This window comes from Saccopteryx leptura, chromosome 3, assembly GCF_036850995.1.
Source record: "Saccopteryx leptura isolate mSacLep1 chromosome 3, mSacLep1_pri_phased_curated, whole genome shotgun sequence".
Classification (NCBI taxonomy): Eukaryota; Metazoa; Chordata; class Mammalia; order Chiroptera; family Emballonuridae; genus Saccopteryx; species Saccopteryx leptura.
In genome coordinates this window covers 358,699,613-358,718,700 of record NC_089505.1, presented here as the reverse complement: position 1 = coordinate 358,718,700, position 19,088 = coordinate 358,699,613, and the positions used below count along the sequence as shown (strand labels likewise).

General features: G+C 46.1%; 1 protein-coding gene across 2 annotated transcripts in view; it reads right to left on the bottom strand.

Moving 5' to 3' along the window:
• FER1L6 (fer-1 like family member 6) overlaps positions 1-12,979 on the bottom strand; it is a 135,868-nt gene extending 122,889 nt beyond the window's left edge. The window contains exon 1 of one of the 2 annotated variants that reach the window (XM_066379448.1): positions 12,876-12,979. In XM_066379448.1, the coding sequence (XP_066235545.1) occupies positions 12,876-12,898 (23 nt within the window). In that variant the 5' untranslated portion in view covers positions 12,899-12,979. The remainder of the gene's footprint in view (positions 1-12,875) is intronic. The other variant, XM_066379449.1, reaches the window with a different exon arrangement.
• Positions 12,980-19,088: the final 6,109 nt, after the last annotated feature.

Here is a 19,088-nt window from a genome sequence, read left to right as displayed (position 1 = left end):
TAATGCAACTGGTAAACAACTAGAAAACGAACTCCAGGGTATGATACTTTATAATGATCTTGAATAAAATTTAGTGATTGCCTTTCCAATTCACTTAGCTTCAGAATTATTTTATAAATGCCAAAGAGGCCCTGGCCAGATTGCTCAGTGGATAGAGCGTCGCCCTAGCACACCAAGGTCTCAGGTTCAATTCCTGGTCAGGGCACATGCGAGAAGCAACCAATGAGTACACGACTAAATGGAACAATGAATTGATGCTTTCTCTCTCTCTCTCTCTCTCTCTCATCCTCCACCTCTTCCCCCTTCCTCTCTCTCTCACAAATCAATGGAAATTTTTTTTAAAAGGTATGCAAAAGAGAGAAAACTGCAAAGCAAGAAGGTTGTGAAACTCCTCCAGCCCTCCCCACTCTGGGAAGAGTAATGCCTTTACCATGAAGCGGCCACTTGCATTCAGATACAAGGGCAGAGCATATCCACAGAAATCCTCCCCACCTCCCCTCGCTCCGCCTCCTGCCGTGTGGCCTCCTGCCAGAGGAAACGTGTCTCAGTGTCCACAGCCATTACCCACGTACAGCCTTAGTCACGGAGTGTTTCCCTGGAGAACTCACACAGTTATCATAATTCAGCAAACATGTACTGAGCTCCTATTAGACACCCAGCACTGTGGGGGCCTGTGGGAAATCCAGTGATGGAAAAGACAGTGAGTGTGGTCAGGAAGCTCAGGGGTATTCTAGAAGCTAATACACTCGAAACAGCCCCAGCTACCCCATAATGATGATGATCTCGCTTTCTACAATGCTCCCTGGATTACAAAGAGCTTTCACGTGGAGCTGTGTCACAGCAGCTATTCGTGGTAGAAAGGACAGCCCCCGTCAATACACATGCACATCCACCCGTTCGATCTCAGTCTTGAGAAAGGAAAGACATTCATTGTCTCTGCAGCTCCGACAGGACAGGCCCTTGCTGACGCGGCCTATTGCAGTAGGTCAGACCGCAGCTCGTGGGATTTGTAAAGGGTGTCAGCCCGGATCCTGCTCCAGCAACTGCCTTTGTCTCTGTGACCCAAGGAGATTTCTTTTCTCACAACAGGTGTGTATACAGTAGGGAATTTCAATCAAACCAAGGGAAGCCCTGACACACAAATCCCAGATCAGACTCACGGTGACATCCTTGGCAATCCCATGAAGAGGAAATGGAGAAAAAGGAAGCTGGCCTGGCCAGGCGGTGGCACGGTGTACAGTGGACAGAGTGTCAGACTGGGGCACAGAGGACCCAGGTTTGAAATCCTCAGGTCCCCAGCTTGAGCACAGGCTCATCCGGCATGAGCACGGACTCACCAGCTTGAGCGCAGGGTCACTGGCTTGAGCATGGGATCATAGACGTGACCCCATGGTCTCTGGCTTGAGCAAGGGGTCACTCACTCTGCTGTAGCCCCCCCGTTCAAGGCACATATGAGAAAGTACTCAGTGATCAACTGAGGTGCCGCAACGAAGAATTGATGCTTCTCATCTCTCTCCTTTCTGTCTGTCTGTTCCTATCTGTCCCTCTCTCTGACTCTCTGTCTCTGTCAAAAAAAAAAAAAAAGAAAGGAAGGAAAGTGATTCTTGTACATGATTTTCTACCAGCCTCCTTCTCAGGAAGGAGCTCAGGCTGAGGTGAAACTCATCCACTGACCATGAGAAGTTTCGGTGGGGCTCTGGGCACACGGGACGCTGGTTATTCTGCGGGACAGCCTCCCAGAACATTCACTACTCTCCAGATTCACAGCTTCCCATGAGTATATCGTTCTCCCCAGAGGACATAATACAAGACATGAACAATGCAGCCTGTCTTCTGAGCCTCAGTGGGAGTGGCCACCAGGGCAGGGACCACAGAGACACAGGGCGGTGGGGGCTGGGTGTCGGCCACGCCCAGCCACCCGCTGAGCGACCCCCTCCCACACCAGCCTCGAGGAAGACGGTCATTCCATGCCTCCTCACAAAGACAGGTTGAGACAAGATCTCTGTTCTAGGTCACTGGGGTTTCAAAATGTTTCCACTTACACATGAGGGACCAAACGAAGATCTGTGGAGCCCTGCCTCGTTCACCACTTACTTTGCATGTGCATGACGCAGAGTAGGCACTTTATAAACATGTATTGGATGAGCAGATGAAAGAATTAAGTCATGAGCCTCTACTGAAACTGTATTCTTTGTTCCAACCAGCTCTTAATATCTCTCAAGCCAAGAACATGGAATCTTCCAGAAAAATCTCTATCTAGGACCTCTTCAGGGCTCATCTTTTAACCCCCTTTCCTAAGGCTACTGGTAAATTCCAAACTCACAACCAATCTGCGAACCTATATTAAGTCACCTTCTGTTTTCCTTAGAAGTGCCCTGCCTAGGCGTGGGTCACCCTTCCTAGTGTGCCATTCTCCACAGTGAGTCAGCCTGAGTAAATGATGACGGCTCCAGGAACGACCTGGCAAGTGCTCTGGTTCTACTGATTGGTTTCTTAGGAGCTGAAAGGAGAAACATATGAAAGAGTCTTATTTCCTTGTCATTATCTTTGTATTCCAGTGTAGCAATTGAATTTCTTAGTTGCAAACTACAGAAACCCTCCTTGGCTAGATTAAATAGAAAAGGACTGTTAAAGGATATGAGAGCATTTTCAGATTTTTGAGGAGGCTCAGAGAACCTGGCTTGAGGACCACAAAGCCAGAAGCAATGCCCATTTCGTACCACAGATGACCCTTGGGTAGGCCCCCGCACTCTGGATACATCAGCTCATCCACTACCACTGGAAACCAGAGGGTACTAGCAACACCTGTTACTGCCCTCTCTCAGTATCAGGTCCATTTGCCCATCTCCTCACCAGATTCATTCTATGCTGCACCTGCTTATAGCTTTCAACTTAAAATCTCAAATGCAAGCATCTGATTGATGAAACCTGAGTCACATGCCTGCATCCTAGCTGCAAGGGAAGCTGGGAAAGCAAGTTTATGGCTTTTATCTTCGCAAAAATTTATAAAAGTGGTAAAGAAAGTCAAAAGGTGCAGAGCAGTCAAAAAGAAAAACAAAGGTCCGTTTGACCAGCAATAAATAACTTCACGACCAGGACGCTGTAATATTAATTAATCTAAGTATTGTTTTTCACCCCCAAATTGAACATGTTGCAATATTCCTCTGTGATACTTTTGTATGCAAAGGTAAGCATCTATTAAGAATTTGTAGAGAAAGATGATGAGAAATCTTTTTTCCAAATTTCATGAGTGGGTAATTTACAAAGCAACAAAATCTTTAATTCATAGTCAAGTGTTAATACAGAAATTAATATTCTTGTCTAACCTTTACCATCATTTGTTGCAATTATATAAAGCCATCCATTATTCATTGCATCCATTTCCAGAAAGAAAGAAAAAAACAGTGAAAAGAAGTCACCAGACAACTTTAGACATACAGTGACAGAGAGGTAGATGGTAGTTGTCAGGAAAGCTCCAAAAGGAACAGTCACTAATCTAATTCAGGTCTCTAACCAAGACAAGTGCAGAACATTGCGAAGAGGCAATGAATGTAATCTATTTTCTTTCTGTCAGCGTGTGGAATTCTGTCTTGAATAACACAGGCATCAATAAAGAAAGGTAATACCAGCCAGCCCACCTGTTATTAGCCAGAAGGACAACTTTTGAGAAAAGCATTCAAGGAACATTTCTATGAAGACAAATGGAGGGTCTGCAAAAGCCAATGTTAAGATTTTCAAACTACTGTATAGTATTTTTATTACAGTCAGAGCCAAAAAGTTAACTTAATAAATCAAAATGGGGCTGCACTTGGCCATGTAAGCAAAGAAGTGTGGCAGCCGTCGAGGACTCCTGACCAGTCAAAGATCATTTGGTTTTCCCAGGAAATTAGTACAGATCTACTTCCGCTGAACAGTTTTACTACAAACTTCAATCGCAGAAAGAAAACTTCTTCCATTAAGCCTCTTACCTCACCCAATAACTAGATTCACTATCATGACTGACTTGCCCAATTATTTCAGACAAACTGTGAGTTTGAATAATTTTATTTGCCCCCAGATTAGACTGGTGGCAGATGCCTCTCGCACTATCTGGCTCACTTCCAGGATACCAAACTAGGCTCCTGCCTTTACTAATTTTCTATGACCCTATGACAACTACAAAACTTCTCTGGGCTCAAGTTTTCTTACTAATCAAATGGTGTCCATATCGGAACCTGCCTCCTAGGGTATCATGAGTATTAAATTTATTCATACATGTATGAATGTATGACTAGTGCCTGGCACATGATAAATATTATATATTACAAGCCCCAAGTCTTTGGAGTCCATTGTGTTATGAAACTCAAAATCTTGATATTAGAAAGAGAGAGAGTATTAAATAATCCCTCATCAAAGTCTGAGCCAGCATTCCCTAATCTAATGCATTAATACTTCTATAAAACATGTGAATTCACATCCACTGGGATAAAGATAATAAGTAGCCTCACGTCGGGTTCTACAACAAAAGAGTCTGTTATTGAGAACATGGTCAGTTTTCAGAGTTGTATGGATTTAATACTTGTGAATAAGAGGCCAGACTGTAGCTGTTCACAGCTTAGATTCTGCACTATTTGCCTTGTTCTGTATGTCTTCTGCTCCCTGCTGTCTCCCACATTGCCTGGGTTTCTGATCCATACCACACTGCCTTTGTACAGCCTTAGCCTAATGCTGGGTCAGCCTTTCCTCTTCAACCATAACCTGAACTTACATCCTGCCCATTCCAGTCCTCTCTCTGAGGACCTCCCAGAGCTGGCCTCCCGGCATGCCCTCTGTGTACACTCTGGTCACCTGCACAGAACAAGACAGTTTGGCCTGGCCAACTGAAGGCGCCAACTATTTCCAGGGCACATGGACATCTCCCTTGTCCCAGAACCCAGAGGAGAGCAGGCCAGCTAGGTGACTAAACATAGCACTAACCTACCCCCGTCCCAGGGCAGTCACGCGAGGATCGCTGAATGAAGCCACAGCACAGGGTCTAACTTCCAGGGATGTATGACTAGTATCCCAAGCCTGAGAAACATCCCTGAAGCATCTGCCTGTGACTCACCCCCACCCATCCACCGACCTCGACCGTCTAGCTGTTGAAGGTCCACTCTGGCTGTTGATTTACACTGTATTGTTTTATAAGCATTGACGGCCATAACTCATGTGGCGATCATAAGAAGTCAGTGGGAACTTGAACGCCTTTCTGTCATCCCCCAGTGAGAGCTGAGCGGGGGCAACTTCATCACAGACAACACACACCTAGGGAGCTGCAGTGGGCACCATGCCCAGACAAGTCCCATGCTTGCTTTACGGCTCTGCGGTCGCCATCTTGCAATTTCTGATGATTGCTGAACAAGGGGTCTTACATTCTCTTTTGCACTGAGTCCCACAAATAACCTACCTGTTCCTAGAGCTAATGTTTTTTCTAAGCCAAGCATTCTATTATTTTCAGAGGGGCCATTCAAACCCGTCTGGGAAAGACCAGACAAGGCTGTAGGGCAACTCTCTCTAAGGAAGGGCGGACCCCCTTGGGGTCTGAGCAAGACCATTCATTGTGGCGCAGGAAGGAAAGAGTACAGCTTCTATTTTCACTTCATCATTGTTCGTCTCCACTTTTGAATGTTGCCTCCTGTTTTCCTTTGTTTCTTGTTTCTGTTAGAGAAGCACTAGTTTTTACACTGAGCACATAGCCATGAAATTCTAAAATTACATTTCCCAGCATCCCATGCAGCCCAATGCCTTGCCATTGGATGTAGCTATGTACCAACTTTTAGCCAACAGGGTGTTGGTTTATGTGGTAACTTCCAGCTTTATCCTTGAGTACAGGGGTCCAGCTTTGGAACCCTAGGGGGGCAAAAACACTTGCGTGGGCCTCTGGCTCGGATAATTTTTCCTCCATCACCATTCTGCACACTGGCTCGTAGGATAGAAACGCAGTGGGAGCAACCCCTCCACAGGACAGGAAAAGATGTGGCCACACAGAGAACAAAGAGGGCAAGACAGAGTGGTGAGTCCATAGAAATCTCAGCTATGGTGTTTTAGAACCCAGACCAGTCAAAGAGATTTAGTGGAAAGAGGGAAAAGGGAACTTTGAACAGGTCAGTCTTGGTTCAGATCCTGGCTCCACCACTTAATCGCTGCGGACTGTTCACCAATGGCCAGTAATCTCTACCTGGCTGGGCTGCTTTGAGAGACCGTGTCACCGAGCGGGAAGCAACAAGGCGTGCCATTGATATTCAGAGAGTTCAGGCGCCCAGCAGAGCCCAGTGCGACCAGACTGTTTCCTGTCAGAGGTTTTCCTCTTTTTCCTGCTTCCTTCAGAACCATCTGCTCCCCAGTGACTCAGACAGAAATACCCTCTCTAATAGATACCCTGCTGTTTGCTCCAGCTACCGATGTTATCTTCTGTGGTGTGGCATGAATGTCCCCTGCCCCCTGCTGGCAGCCGCCCCGAGATCAATGGACCCCATAGCTCCCCATACTGCAGGCCACGTGATGTGAGCCACCAGGTGTGGCACACAGGTGGCAGCGGCAGGAGCGAAGGCCAACAAGGTGGCGAGCGCATGTGCAGGGGTTGGAAGGAGGTGGCTTATTTCAGTTTGGCCATGAGACAGCCCCACGTGAGGGGCCTGGAGGCACCAGAGCAGACCAGGTCCCCCCCAGCACAAGGCCTCAGTTGCCCGGTCTGTCATCCACTATGTTGCTTTGAAAGAGTCCTGATGGGTCCTTACTCCAGTTGAATTGCGACTCAGGGCTGGGCAGTGAGTGAAAATGACATCTGTGGACCCCAAGAATGGATCCTGTGGCCAGTACAGTCACACGGGGGTCCTAGGCTTGGAAACACATCAGCACAAGGTGTTGAATTCTCTGTGGTCACCCTTTCCATTTCTCTATCATTTTGTCTTTGAATTTTGTAAGTGAAGTCCAATGGGACAACATCGCATGTGCCAGGGACATAGAGCCTCTACTTATGTGTGTCCGTCCTCTGCTTCCCGGACTCCCCTGGACAGATTTTGGCTACCTGCCCCCCTCCAGGTGGCAGACAAAGCCCCAGGCACCTGTGAGGGTCTACGATTATCCCTGTGCCCTAGAACACGAGGTTGAATAACAAATTAAAAAGCACCAGGACAGGTTGAGAGAGCAAGACAACAAAAGACAGAAGGAACGTTTTTCCTGCTTTTGAACAGAAGGCCCTGCGTTTTCATTTTGTACTGGGCCCTGCAAATTACGTAGCTGGCCCTCCCTAAGGACACGGGCCATGTTCCCCAGGCTCTGGACCTCAAGCAGAGGTGGCTCCTCCCTGACAGCCCCTTGAGAGCGACTCCCTGCGTAGCAGCTGGGAGGTATAGGCTGCACTTGCAGGGAACCTGGCACGTGGTGACCCTGCTCAACCCCACCTGAAGCAGAGCCCAGGTTCTAGAACGGGCCTTCCGCACAGGCCTCCTGGACATTCCCACCTCACACAGATTAGACGCAGAGCCAGTCCTCTCCTCCAGGAAGCCCAGCCCGGACCAGTAAAGGCAAGAGAAAGTCCAGAGGATGAGACAAGGCCCACGGCCCCACGTGTGGGAAACAGCCTCTCAGGACCAGCCTCCGTTTCTCCGCCTGCGCTCCAGGCTCTCTGTATCTATGTGTTATATATATACAGTGTGTCCATAAAGTCATGGTGCATTTTTGACCGGTCACAGGAAAGCAATAAAAGACAATAGAAATGTGAAATCTGCACCAAATAAAAGGAAAACCCTCCCAGTTTCTGTAGGATCATGTGGCAGCATGTGCGCATGCACAGATGATGACGTAACACCGTGTATACAGCGGAGCAGCCCACGGCCATGCCAGTCCAGATGTGGACAGTAAGTTCAGTGTGTTCTGTGGCTCGCTAAATTCAAATCTGTGACCAAAGTGCAACGTGAATATTGGCACGTTTATAACGAAGCGCCACCACATGGGAATAACATTACTCGGTGGGATAAGCAGTTGAAGGAAACCGGCAGTTTGGTGGAGAAACCCCGTTCTGGTAGGCCATCAGTCAGTGATGGGTCTGTAGAGGCTATACGGGATAGCTACCTAAGGGGCCCTAAAAAATCTGTGTGTGAGCCCACATCGAACTGCACTGAATAGGTATGAAACTGGGAGAGTTTTCCTTTTATTTGGTGCAGATTTCACATTTCTATCGTCTTTTGTTGCTTTTCTGTGACCAGTCAAAAGTGCACCATGACTTTACGGACACCCTGTATAATTTCACTAATCCCTTCATATTCTCTGATCCTGTCCCCTTATCCACCTTCCCTCTGACAGCTGTCCCTCTGCTCCCTGTGAACCCGCCTCTGCCTCTATTCCGTTTCTCAGTTCACTTTGCTCATTACATTCCATATATAAGTGAGGTCATATAATATTTTTCTTTCTCTGCCTGCTTATTTCACTTAGAATAATCTCCAGGTCCATCCATGCCATCACAAAAGGTAAGATTTTTCTTTTTCAGGGCAGTCTGGACCTCCTGCCTCTCTGGACCGCAGGTTCCCACGAGCTCTCCCACCGCGCGGTCCACGTGGACTGAGCCCCCAGGCCCCAGGCTCACCCCCACCCCCACCTCGCACTGCAGGCCACTCCCAAAATACCCGCTGAGCGGGAAGAACTTACTTCCTCGCTCTGCCTTCAGGTAGGTCTCTCTAAGAGATACTTTCAAGGATGAGAGTCCAAGCCTTTTTTTTCCCCCCCTTAAATTTTGAGTCCAGGCTCTTTTTAAGGATCCAAAGCAAGGTCACTTCACCCGCTTTCTCGGAGACGTCTCCCAACAGCCAGTGACCCTTTCGTCGAACAACATCCGCGCTTCAGCGCTCTCTGGAGTCTCCACACTGTTCTGTACCCCCGACGGGAGTTCTAATCCGCCGCCCGCCCGGCTCGAGCTCGAGCTTCCAGAACTCCTCTTGTCTTTCAACAGCCCCACTTTCAACATTTAATCTTTTTATTAATTTTTAGAGAGAGAGGGGAAGTGGTGGGGGAAGAAACATTAATTGAATAGCCTCCGTTTGAAATATGTATTATATTTTAAAAAACTTTGACCTCCCTCAGCCTTCTCATTTCGAGGACTTTATCTTGACGGTGTGGTGGCACAAATTTGCAAAGGAGCAAAGTTGACTACACAGAGATTTTTATTATGGAATTATTACATAAGCTAGAATTGGGAAATAACTCAAGTATCCACTGATGAGACACTGGTTAAATAAACGTATTTTGTATACACAATGGAATCATTAACAATGGCAGGGCAGGTACGTATTTATGGAATTGAAAACGTGCCCCATACCAGACCTGCACACAAACTTCATTAGTTCAAGGGGAAATGCAAGAAAAGGATGCAACACAGAGAATTCTAGAATTCTGCAGTGACAGACACCGTGGAGCTCACAGCCCCTTTCCAATGATAAACACTTCTTTTCCATCACCCGGGCGATAACAAAACTTGCAGTGCGTGTTGATAATGCTGAAAGGAAAAGTAGGTTACAGAACAGCATGTATAATAATATGGTGCAGTTTATATTTTTTAAATGGGCAAATGCATAATAAGGATGCCTGAAGGGCTGCTCCATCAAAAAGATGAGGAGTAATCTCTGAGAGGTGGGATTTGGAATTAATCGTACTTTCAACTTTATGCTTTTTTTATATTGTTTTACATTTTTATAGAAGCCTGCTTATTATTTTTACATTCAGCAAAAGCTGTAAAGCTCTTATTGTTTTCGGGGGGGGGGAGGGACAGCATCTGGGACAAGAAGGTTTTCATCAAATACTAGTTAAATGGAAACTTACTCGCAGCCTTTCAGCACCATGCAGAATTCATACAAAGGAACAAACAGAGAGCTGTGGGCCTCGCCGATGGTAAACTGTGCCTGAATGCCCGGCCTGTTTCCTGGGTGCTCATCGAGAAATGGAGGCTGCTGAGATGTGGGGACGACTCCGGCATCAGTGAAGTCCTTCCCAGCTTTGAAAGGCTTTTGTTTTCTATGTCTAATTTGACCTCCATGACCAGACTGTGACTAGTCCCCCTAACTGAATTTCCTAAGTATTTTTCTGGTCACCACTAGACAACATTTCCGGGTTGGTGTTGGTATGGTTGTGGGTGAATATGGATAAATGGGTAGGTGAGTGGGTGGATGGGTGGGTAGATGGATGGATGGATGGATGGACAGATGGACGGATAAATGAATTTTTTTTTTCTTCTTAACAGACATAAGAAAAAAACAGAAGCAGAGGTGAAGCAACATGCCCAAGGTAATACTGTTAGTGAATGATAAAATGAATGGCTGGAATCATGACTATATATGGTTCCCTAGCCAGCTCTCTGTAATCTAAAATGCACCCCGAAACCTGTTTTAGTACAGTGGATAGAGCCTCAGACTGGGACACAGAGGACCCAGGTTTGAAACCCTGAGGTCGCAGGCTTGAACATGGGCTCATCTGGCTTGAGTGCAGGGTCGCTGGTTTGAGTGTGGGATCATAGACATAACCCCATATGAGAAAGCAATCAATGAACAACTAAGATGCCACAACAAAGAACTGATGCTTCTCATCTCTCTTCCTTCCTGTCTATCCTTCTCTGTCCCTCTCTCTCTCTCTCTCTCTCTGTCTCTGTCACACACAAAGAGAAGTAGAAGGAGGAGGAGGAAGAGGAGGAAGTAGTACTTCAATATCACTGACATACTTGAGAATCAGAGATGATAGTCAAAATACCAATGGCAGTGAGAGTGACCTATCAAAAACGTCACCAGCCAGGCACTGAGCGCAGGATTCTGAGGCCCTCTTGGTATGCCTGGCACTAACCCATAATTGCTGAACGTAAGTGGGTCCTGGGTGTCAGGGAGGGACTCAGTGAGCTCCCGACAGGACCTACTCACCAACTGGTGTGAAGTTATTTCATTACTTTAATAACAGGTACAGCCGTACAGACGTGTAACGGTTGGATATAAGCCCCGCTAAAACCTTCCACAACACTAGACAGGCTGCTAGTCACGTGACAGTGCTGCTCTCCTCCCACTCGCAGCAGAGCCCTCTCTCCAGAAACTGGTTATAATGCCACTTAAAGCCTTTATCCTAATGAATTTAATCTGCATGAATAAATGAAATCAAATGCATTATCCTCTCCTGATAACTATCCTGAGCCTGACTGTGGCAGCGTATCAGGGCAGGCACATGGAGAGAAAAAAATAATTGCAACAAGAGACAGAATACACTAAATTATCAAAAATACAGCAGCACAAATGACCAGTGCTTGCTATGAACCCAGCGTTCTCTGAACACACATGCTAAAAGCATCTTGGTCTTAGGCACTAGGTAGGATTTGGCAAGGCAGTCAGACTGTCTTTGACCGAAGGAAAGACATTCATAAATAACTGCTGTATAGGTGTAAAGTTCAGAAAGGACAGGGAGCACTAGGCAAATTCACAGTAAAGAGAGTTTATTTTCACCAGAGGAAATCTAGGAAGGCTGCCTGACAAAGGTGGCCTTGACCTGGGTCTTCTGTACAAACAGTGGCATCTACACTTGGGGAGGCAGGAAAATGGGCTGTCAGAGGTCAAAACAGGCAGGTGTTGAAGCAAATATTACTGTCCAAGGCATTTACCAGCAAAACATGCAACATAAACATCATATGTATTTTACTGAACTTGTCATGCTCCAATACATCAAGCTTCTGACCTCCCAGCCTTTACTCATGCTGTCCCTTCCGCCTGGAGCCTCCTCCCTCACCCCACTTCCACGTCCACATTCAAGAATGGGACTTCCTAGTCATTCTTCACTTCTCAGTTTAGATGCACTTTTTGTAAGAAGGCTTCCTTGATCCCCCAAAACGGATGAAATGTCTCCCCTGACCCAGGTGCCCACCATACCCTGAGAATATCCTTGGCATAATACTTACAGTACCCAAACCATAATCGCCTGTTTTGTTAGTGATCAATACCACGTATCTGTGAGCGCTCTGAGAGAAGGAGGGGGTCAGAGTCATTGGCGCGGACCCAGCGCCCACTAAAGCGCTGTACTCATAACAGAAATATTTCACAAATAATTGAACTTCAAAATGATTCAGCAGCCCAGTTCTGTACCAGAACCCCAACCTGCCCCCGAGCTGAGCTGATGATGTCCCCCCGTAATTCTACCAAGTCTCTTTGCAGATGGAAAGACACAAATGTGCCCAGACCCCCTTTATTCAGCCCCAGGGAAAACGAGAACCCAAGGCCCGCTCTGAACCGCAGGGCTGAGCCGCCCAAGGCCGTCGTGCCTGTGAGGGTCATCGGAGCCCCAGTGCGTCTCCCTCAGCAAGTCTGAGAGGGAGCCCAGGGAGCCCATTCCTCCAAAGGACTGGAAAGACCTCACCTAGCTTCACAAACCGAGAGAAGAGACTTCAAGGTAGGAGACGCCCGGAAGGAGAAAAGAAACCACAGTCTAGTGCAATTAAATAAGAAAAAGCCCTGGTTTCAAACCAAATAAAAAGTATTTCATATTTACGCTCTATAGTCCAGTTCAAGGAACTAAAAGAAAAAAAAAACTTTTAAATGATCAAAATATTAACAAGTTATTTCCAGTGATATTATGAATGATTTTTAAAATCCTCGTAGTTTCTATATTTTCCAAATCTTCTATAATAAAGATTATTTTTCATCAGAAAGGGCAAAGTCTTCTAAGTACATGATCAGACCCAGTTGTCGCTCCTGACCCATGATCTTTCCCTGCTAAGCTTCAGGTCTTAGTTAACCCTTGAAGGTTTTGAAGGGAGCTCCTAACCCCCAGCCCCCAGCTCCCAGCCCCCTTGGCTCTGCCATACCCAGGAGTCTTGCTGTTAGGAGAAAGCAATACATTACTTGGCTTTGGATGGCTTCTCCATTCTTTCTCTTCTTAGAGGTTCCTCTGGGCTAGAAACCAGCAAAAGCCTGGTCTCTGTCTTTGCCCAGATCCTGGACGCAGACTTCTGAGTCTCAAGGCAATCTGCTGGGTGAGGCTACGTGGGGGCGTGGCTGAAACAACACTCATTAGTGTGCACGGCTATTTTCGAGCATCAGATTTCCTGGAGCAATCAAACATGTAAAAGCAAACTCTCCCACGAAAAGTGGATCAATCAGTCAGGCTTCTTAACCAGTCCCACCAAGGGGGATGTATCTTTACTCCCTTCAATGACAGAAGTAAAAGCTAAATATGTACCTTCAAGCCCCAAACTCAGATTCTTCTGAGAATTATGTGACAAGACCATCTAATCTCAAGGAAAACACATCCTTAAGATCATTCAATTCTCCAAGAATGGTTTGCCTAATCACCTTTCTGTGATGATGAAAATATTCCATTATCAATACTTGACCGATACTTCAATAGTGGAAAGGAAGGTCATTGAGCTAAAGCCTGCCAGGCTTACATGCCTCTGATGTGAGGAAACAGGGACACTGGAAGGTAGGCTTCCCCCTCGCTCCTCTAAGGAAGGGTTCAGTCTCTTCCAGCCCTGCTCCAGCCACCTATGACCTAACCTTGCCCAGAAAGCTGGGGTTTTCCACTGAAGGCTGAAGGTGCCCAGGGCCGTCGGCCCCATCTACGACACTGTGGACGAGCCTAGGGTATTTCTTCCAAGAAGCAGGTAAACTGATCTCATTTGCACAAGGGCCACTTAACTATGTTTTGCCTGAATAGTCAGGTTTTTTATTCTTCCCTCAAAGATCTCTGTTGTGGGTGTTGATAGTCTTATTTTCTGCTGCTTTGCTAAGTATGTAGTGTTTCCTTTATTCCTCCTACCTCAATGCCCCATTCATATTTCAGGCTGGGACTTACTCCTAATGTAGAGCTCTCCTTCCCCCTTTTGCCAACTTGTATTATGAATTTACCTTTGCCACCCAGCTTAGTGTATCCCAAGGTTCTCTTTACCATGCCACAGTTGCAGAGCTCCAGGGAAAAGCAACCTGGTCTCAACTCTCCAGGCAGAGGAGAACAGAAGCTCCATCTCCACACATGCTGAAAATGGCTTTTCCAGTCTACCTGAATCATTACCAGCTAGAAGCAGCGGTCATTGGGACTTGGACATGAGCTGCAAAGTATAGAATGGTGACAACAATTCCAGTGCCATGCGGACTTTTCCTGTGGGGAACTTTCCTGGACTCCTCCTGCTCCCTGTGACAGCTCCTAACAGACTGAACTGTGGTTGGGTTGCATTCCTCAGGGATTTGGCATGGTGATGGGGCCAACTTGGACTTGGTGAACATGTTAAGGACACTACTCTTTTATGGATTCTTGCTGTATTGGCCAAGAGTTTGCTTAAAGGCTTTAATCACTGTAAAAAAAAAAAAAAAATAGAAGACTGGATAAAGAAGATGGGGCACATATACACCATGGTATACTATTCAACTAGAAGAAATGATGACATTGGATCACTTACAGCAGAATGGTGGAATCTTGATAACATTACGTGGAGTGAAATAAGCGAATCAGAGGAAAACAAGAACTGCAGGATTCCATGCATTGGTGGGACATAGAAGCGAGACTAAGGGACATGGACGGGAGTGTGGTGGTTGCAGGGGGAGGGGGGGAGGGAAGGAGGGAGAGGGAGAAGGGGAGGGGGAGGGGTACAAAAAAAAACTGGATAGAGGGTGATGGAGGACAATCTCTCTTTTGGTGATGGGTATGCAGCAGAACTGAATGACAAGGTAAACTGGAAATGTTTTCTTTGAATATATGTACCCTGATTTATTGATGTCACCCCATTAAAATAAAAATTTATTTATAAAAAAAAATACTTGACCGATATGGTAGCCACTAGCCATGTGACCACTGGGCATTAGAAATGGAGCTAGTACAACTGAGTAAATTTTATTTTTTTTGGTTTTTTTTTTTTTTTTTGTATTTTTCTGAAGCTGGAAACGGGGAGAGACAGACAGACTCCCGCATGTGCCCGACCGGGATCCACCCGGCATGCCTACCAGGGGCGACGCTCTGCCCACCAGGGGGCGATGCTCTGCCCCTCCGGGGCATCGCTCTGCCGTGACCAGAGCCACTCTAGCGCCTGGGGCAGAGGCCAAGGAGCCATCCCCAGCGCCCGGGCCATCTTTGCTCCAATGGAGCCTTGGCTGCAGGAGGGGAAGAGAGAGACGGGGGGGGGGGGGGGGGGGTTAGAGAAGCAAATGGGCGCCTCTCCTATGTGCCCTGGCCGGGAATCGAACCCTGGTCCCCCGCACGCCAGGCTGACGCTCTACCGCTGAGCCAACCGGCCAGGGCCAACTGAGTAAATTTTTAAAATTAATTTAAATTTAAATGGCCACATATGGCTAATGGCTACTGTTTTGAGCACTGTAGTCTGAAATCCCAAATATTAGACGGAGAAAGAACCCAATACATCATCTGGGCCTGTGATTTTCAAGCTTTGCAATTGTGAACCCCACTCTTAATATCAAAGATATATTCTGACTGTTCTCACATTAACAGAACATTCAGTGCCTATTGATTAAGAACATCATCATGACAAAATTTAGCAAAAATTCAATGACATTTTAAACTATATTTTAATTGAGAAAAACATAATCATCAAAATTGGTAAGTTCTAATTGCATTTTAATTCAGAAAAGCGTAAAGAAACAACATTAGTAAAAACTCAATAACGTTTTGAATTGCGTTTTATTACTTATACGGGATCTTTATACACATATATGAGAGACTGTTGTGAGCACAGCAAGGTGTCGTCCCAGCTCCCATCTAAGTGGCGTACCATGTAGCATTCATGCTAGAAGTGGCCGATACACAAGAACCTAGCAGTTGATTTTCTGTGAACTCCCTTATTTGCCCACTTGGTGTCAAACAGCTTCCTGACTGCTGATAGAGGCCAGAGGCCAGTCACCACCATAAACCAGGGTGTGTGCCGTCACAGATGCCACAGCACACATGCCAGCTGTTCCCTTAGGAAGGGCCAATTTGTCCTCTAATTCTCTGGAACTGACCCCACAGCCTGTTTTCAGGAGTACATGGAAATTAAAACAGCTGCATGCCAGCGATGCAGGCCAGCGTAGACGCCGGCCGCTGCCCTGACAGGCAGAGCCCCGAGCTGGAGGATTTGATCTCACCGGGAACCAGCTGTGTGTCTGTGGCAGCCCACTGACTGCCAGGAGCCTCAGTTTCCTTTCTTCTCAAAAGTAGGGACTAGGCCATCACCGCTGACCATTGTATCCCTCCGTCTCTACATCCTAGGATGAGCTTATTAGGCCCACAGGACGACAGGCACAGAATGCACAACCAGAAAGACCTGGGTTTGAACTCCTAGCTGTTGGGCTTTGATCAAGCTTCTTAATCTCTCTGAGCCTTGGTTTTCTCGTGAGCAAAATAAAGATCATAACCTGGCTGCTGAAGGGTGTGGGATAGTGAATATCAAGTAATTACCTGTGCCTGGGCCGCTGGGGTGCTCAGTAGGTGGGGGCTGGTCACCATTGTTAGTGCCATTACCATTGCTGTCATCATCATTATTACTATTGTTAGATTCCTTCTAAAAAAATTAAAGCGCCAAACCATTTTATTGCATAACTATCATGTGCAGTCCAATAGGAACATCAACTCTTCGCTAGTCATTTTTACAAAATTAATCTGTTTCCTTCTCTTGTGTGTTTGTTTATTGCTTTCAGATGTTCACCTTAAACCTTTTCATTTCTGACGCTCCAGTTCTTTAATAATAATAAACAATATAGATGTGTTTAGTCTATGTAGAATTTCACATACATCATCTCACAGACTCCTGTGCTGCCACCGTGATTGCAGTTGCCATCATTGTCACCACTGCCATCACATCTCCATTTTTCTACACCTGGGGTTCTGCAGGGCTGGGCAACTTACCTGGGACCTCAGGGCCCATCCAGCCAGGAGGTCACAGGACCTGCACTTCAAGGCAAACCTTCTGAGTCTCAAGCCCACGATTACCCTGCTCCGCCATCAGGTTTATGAATTATTTCAACATTTTCCTCAGTGTCATCAAGTGGACTAATCATAAAATGTCTTCCTTTTTTTAAAGCAGTGGCTGATCTACATATGTGGAATCTGAAACACAGTATTCTTTAAATATTTCATCTAAACTGAGTCTATCCAATTGCATGTGATCTAATTTAACTCTCGTTTTTCCCCCACTAGAAAACATTTAAAGGAATTCTAGATGGGCTCTGTTTTAAATCCCAACGCTTCAGACAAGGTTATTCTTGCCTCAGGTGAATGGGACAGTGTGTCAGTGGAGTCTTTGCATTGCAAGAAAGAGCTGACTCAAGCGAAAAGTGAAGATTACCGTATTTCCTTATGAATAAGACTCACCATTGTTCAAAAAATTGGGGGTTTAAAACTAGGTGCGTCTTATACAGTGGTTGTAGATTTTTTTTACTTGCATTTGACAGTGATGAAAAGTTGTATAAATTTTATGATGAATACAACTTGAGTTCAATAACTTTATGTAATACTTTTTTTTTTTTTTTCAAATTTTGGGCCCCCAAATTAAGGTGCATTTTATACATGGGGAAATATGGTATTTTAAGGGTTCCCACCAAATAGAATTGGATTGAACACAAGAGCAGAAGTCATCATGGCCTCGTGGAGAATAGGTGTGAAAGGCAGTTCCTGACCTAAGGCAACCCCAGCAAGGCTGGAGGCACAAGGTCCTCGATCTTCTGCCTTGTGGTCACCCTCTTACCATCGACCGCCTTCCCCTCAGGTTGCCTGCCAGTTGCCTCATCTGCCCCATTGTCCTCATGCCTTGGCCTGGAAGCCTTTTGCTTCAGTTCCTCACTCAAATTCTCTGCCCAGGTTTCGTGGCTGCTGGGGACTGAGCCCTTGGTGAGGGGAGTGGGTGGGTCTCTTTTACTCAGAAGGGGCTGTGAGCCTCAACACACGCCACGATTGACCCTGCTGACATCTACAGAGTAAATGTGTCCTTGCTAGATGCTGCTATTGATTCAGATAAATCTTTTTAAATATGTCATTTTTATAATAAATTTTCTCGTCTCCGTATGTTTATAAGGCCCTGATGGATATGGAATCGCAGAGATGACTGTAATAACAACAATGAAGATTGCATGAATAGTGTCCTTTCGAGTCATGGCTGCTCTTCCGCTCCCTCTGCTTCGCTCCATTGCTCTAGCTTCCCGAGGTGACAGGACAGTTATCATTGTCATCCTCTGACAGAAGAGAAGCTAAAGTTTAAGACATGATTGGCCCTAAGGTTGCAAAACAAGTTAGTGGTGTGTCTGAGTCTTAGACGTCAGTTTCCTAAATCAGCCTCTCAAAACAAAACAAAACCAGAAAGCAACCTCTATTTTTAGCCAGTCCTGGATATTTTGACTGTTAATATATGTCACCAGTCTGCGTCACGCCAGGTTCAGACCCTCCTCAGTTCTCCGCCTAGAACGCTGCGGCTTCATCCTAGCTCATCTCCCTGCCCTCACTCAACGACCTTCTAAATTCCTTCCTCCATAAGCAGAGTTTTCAGCAAGTCGTTTCCATAGTCACCTGCAGAATAAGCTCTGAGCGCCTGCAGGTCTTGGGAGCTCCAGCTCTATCCACCTCTGTGTCTGGTTGCTTCTACTCAGGACCACGCCTGTCCCATAGACTCCAGCAGTGCTCATTCCCCAGGCGTGGCTTACCCCTCTCTCCTGCGACATCTTTATGTAAATCACTGTCTACAGGCTGAACTTAGATGCATCTGAAGAACATGACGTTATGGTGGTTGTTGTGTCACATACATTAAACATTTCCATGTTCTTTTGAAAAAGTACTAGATCAAGGTAACAGTCAACTGACCCTTAGAATTGCTGATCTCTCTCCAATTTGCCCCAATCCTCACTATTCCCCCTTGTCTTACATCCTGCTGGCTTTACTCATGATTGTGATGTGCATGTCTTTGCATTTGCAACCTTCAATTGATATTCTCACCACCAGAAATGCACCACACGCTGCTATCAAAATCATAGCCAGCTCCCAAATATTCCTTCCTTCATAAAGTTTATATTGATTCTCTGAGTTGGAATTTATCTCTTCTTCCTCCATCCTCTTTTAAACATGTTATTTCATAAATAAAAGTA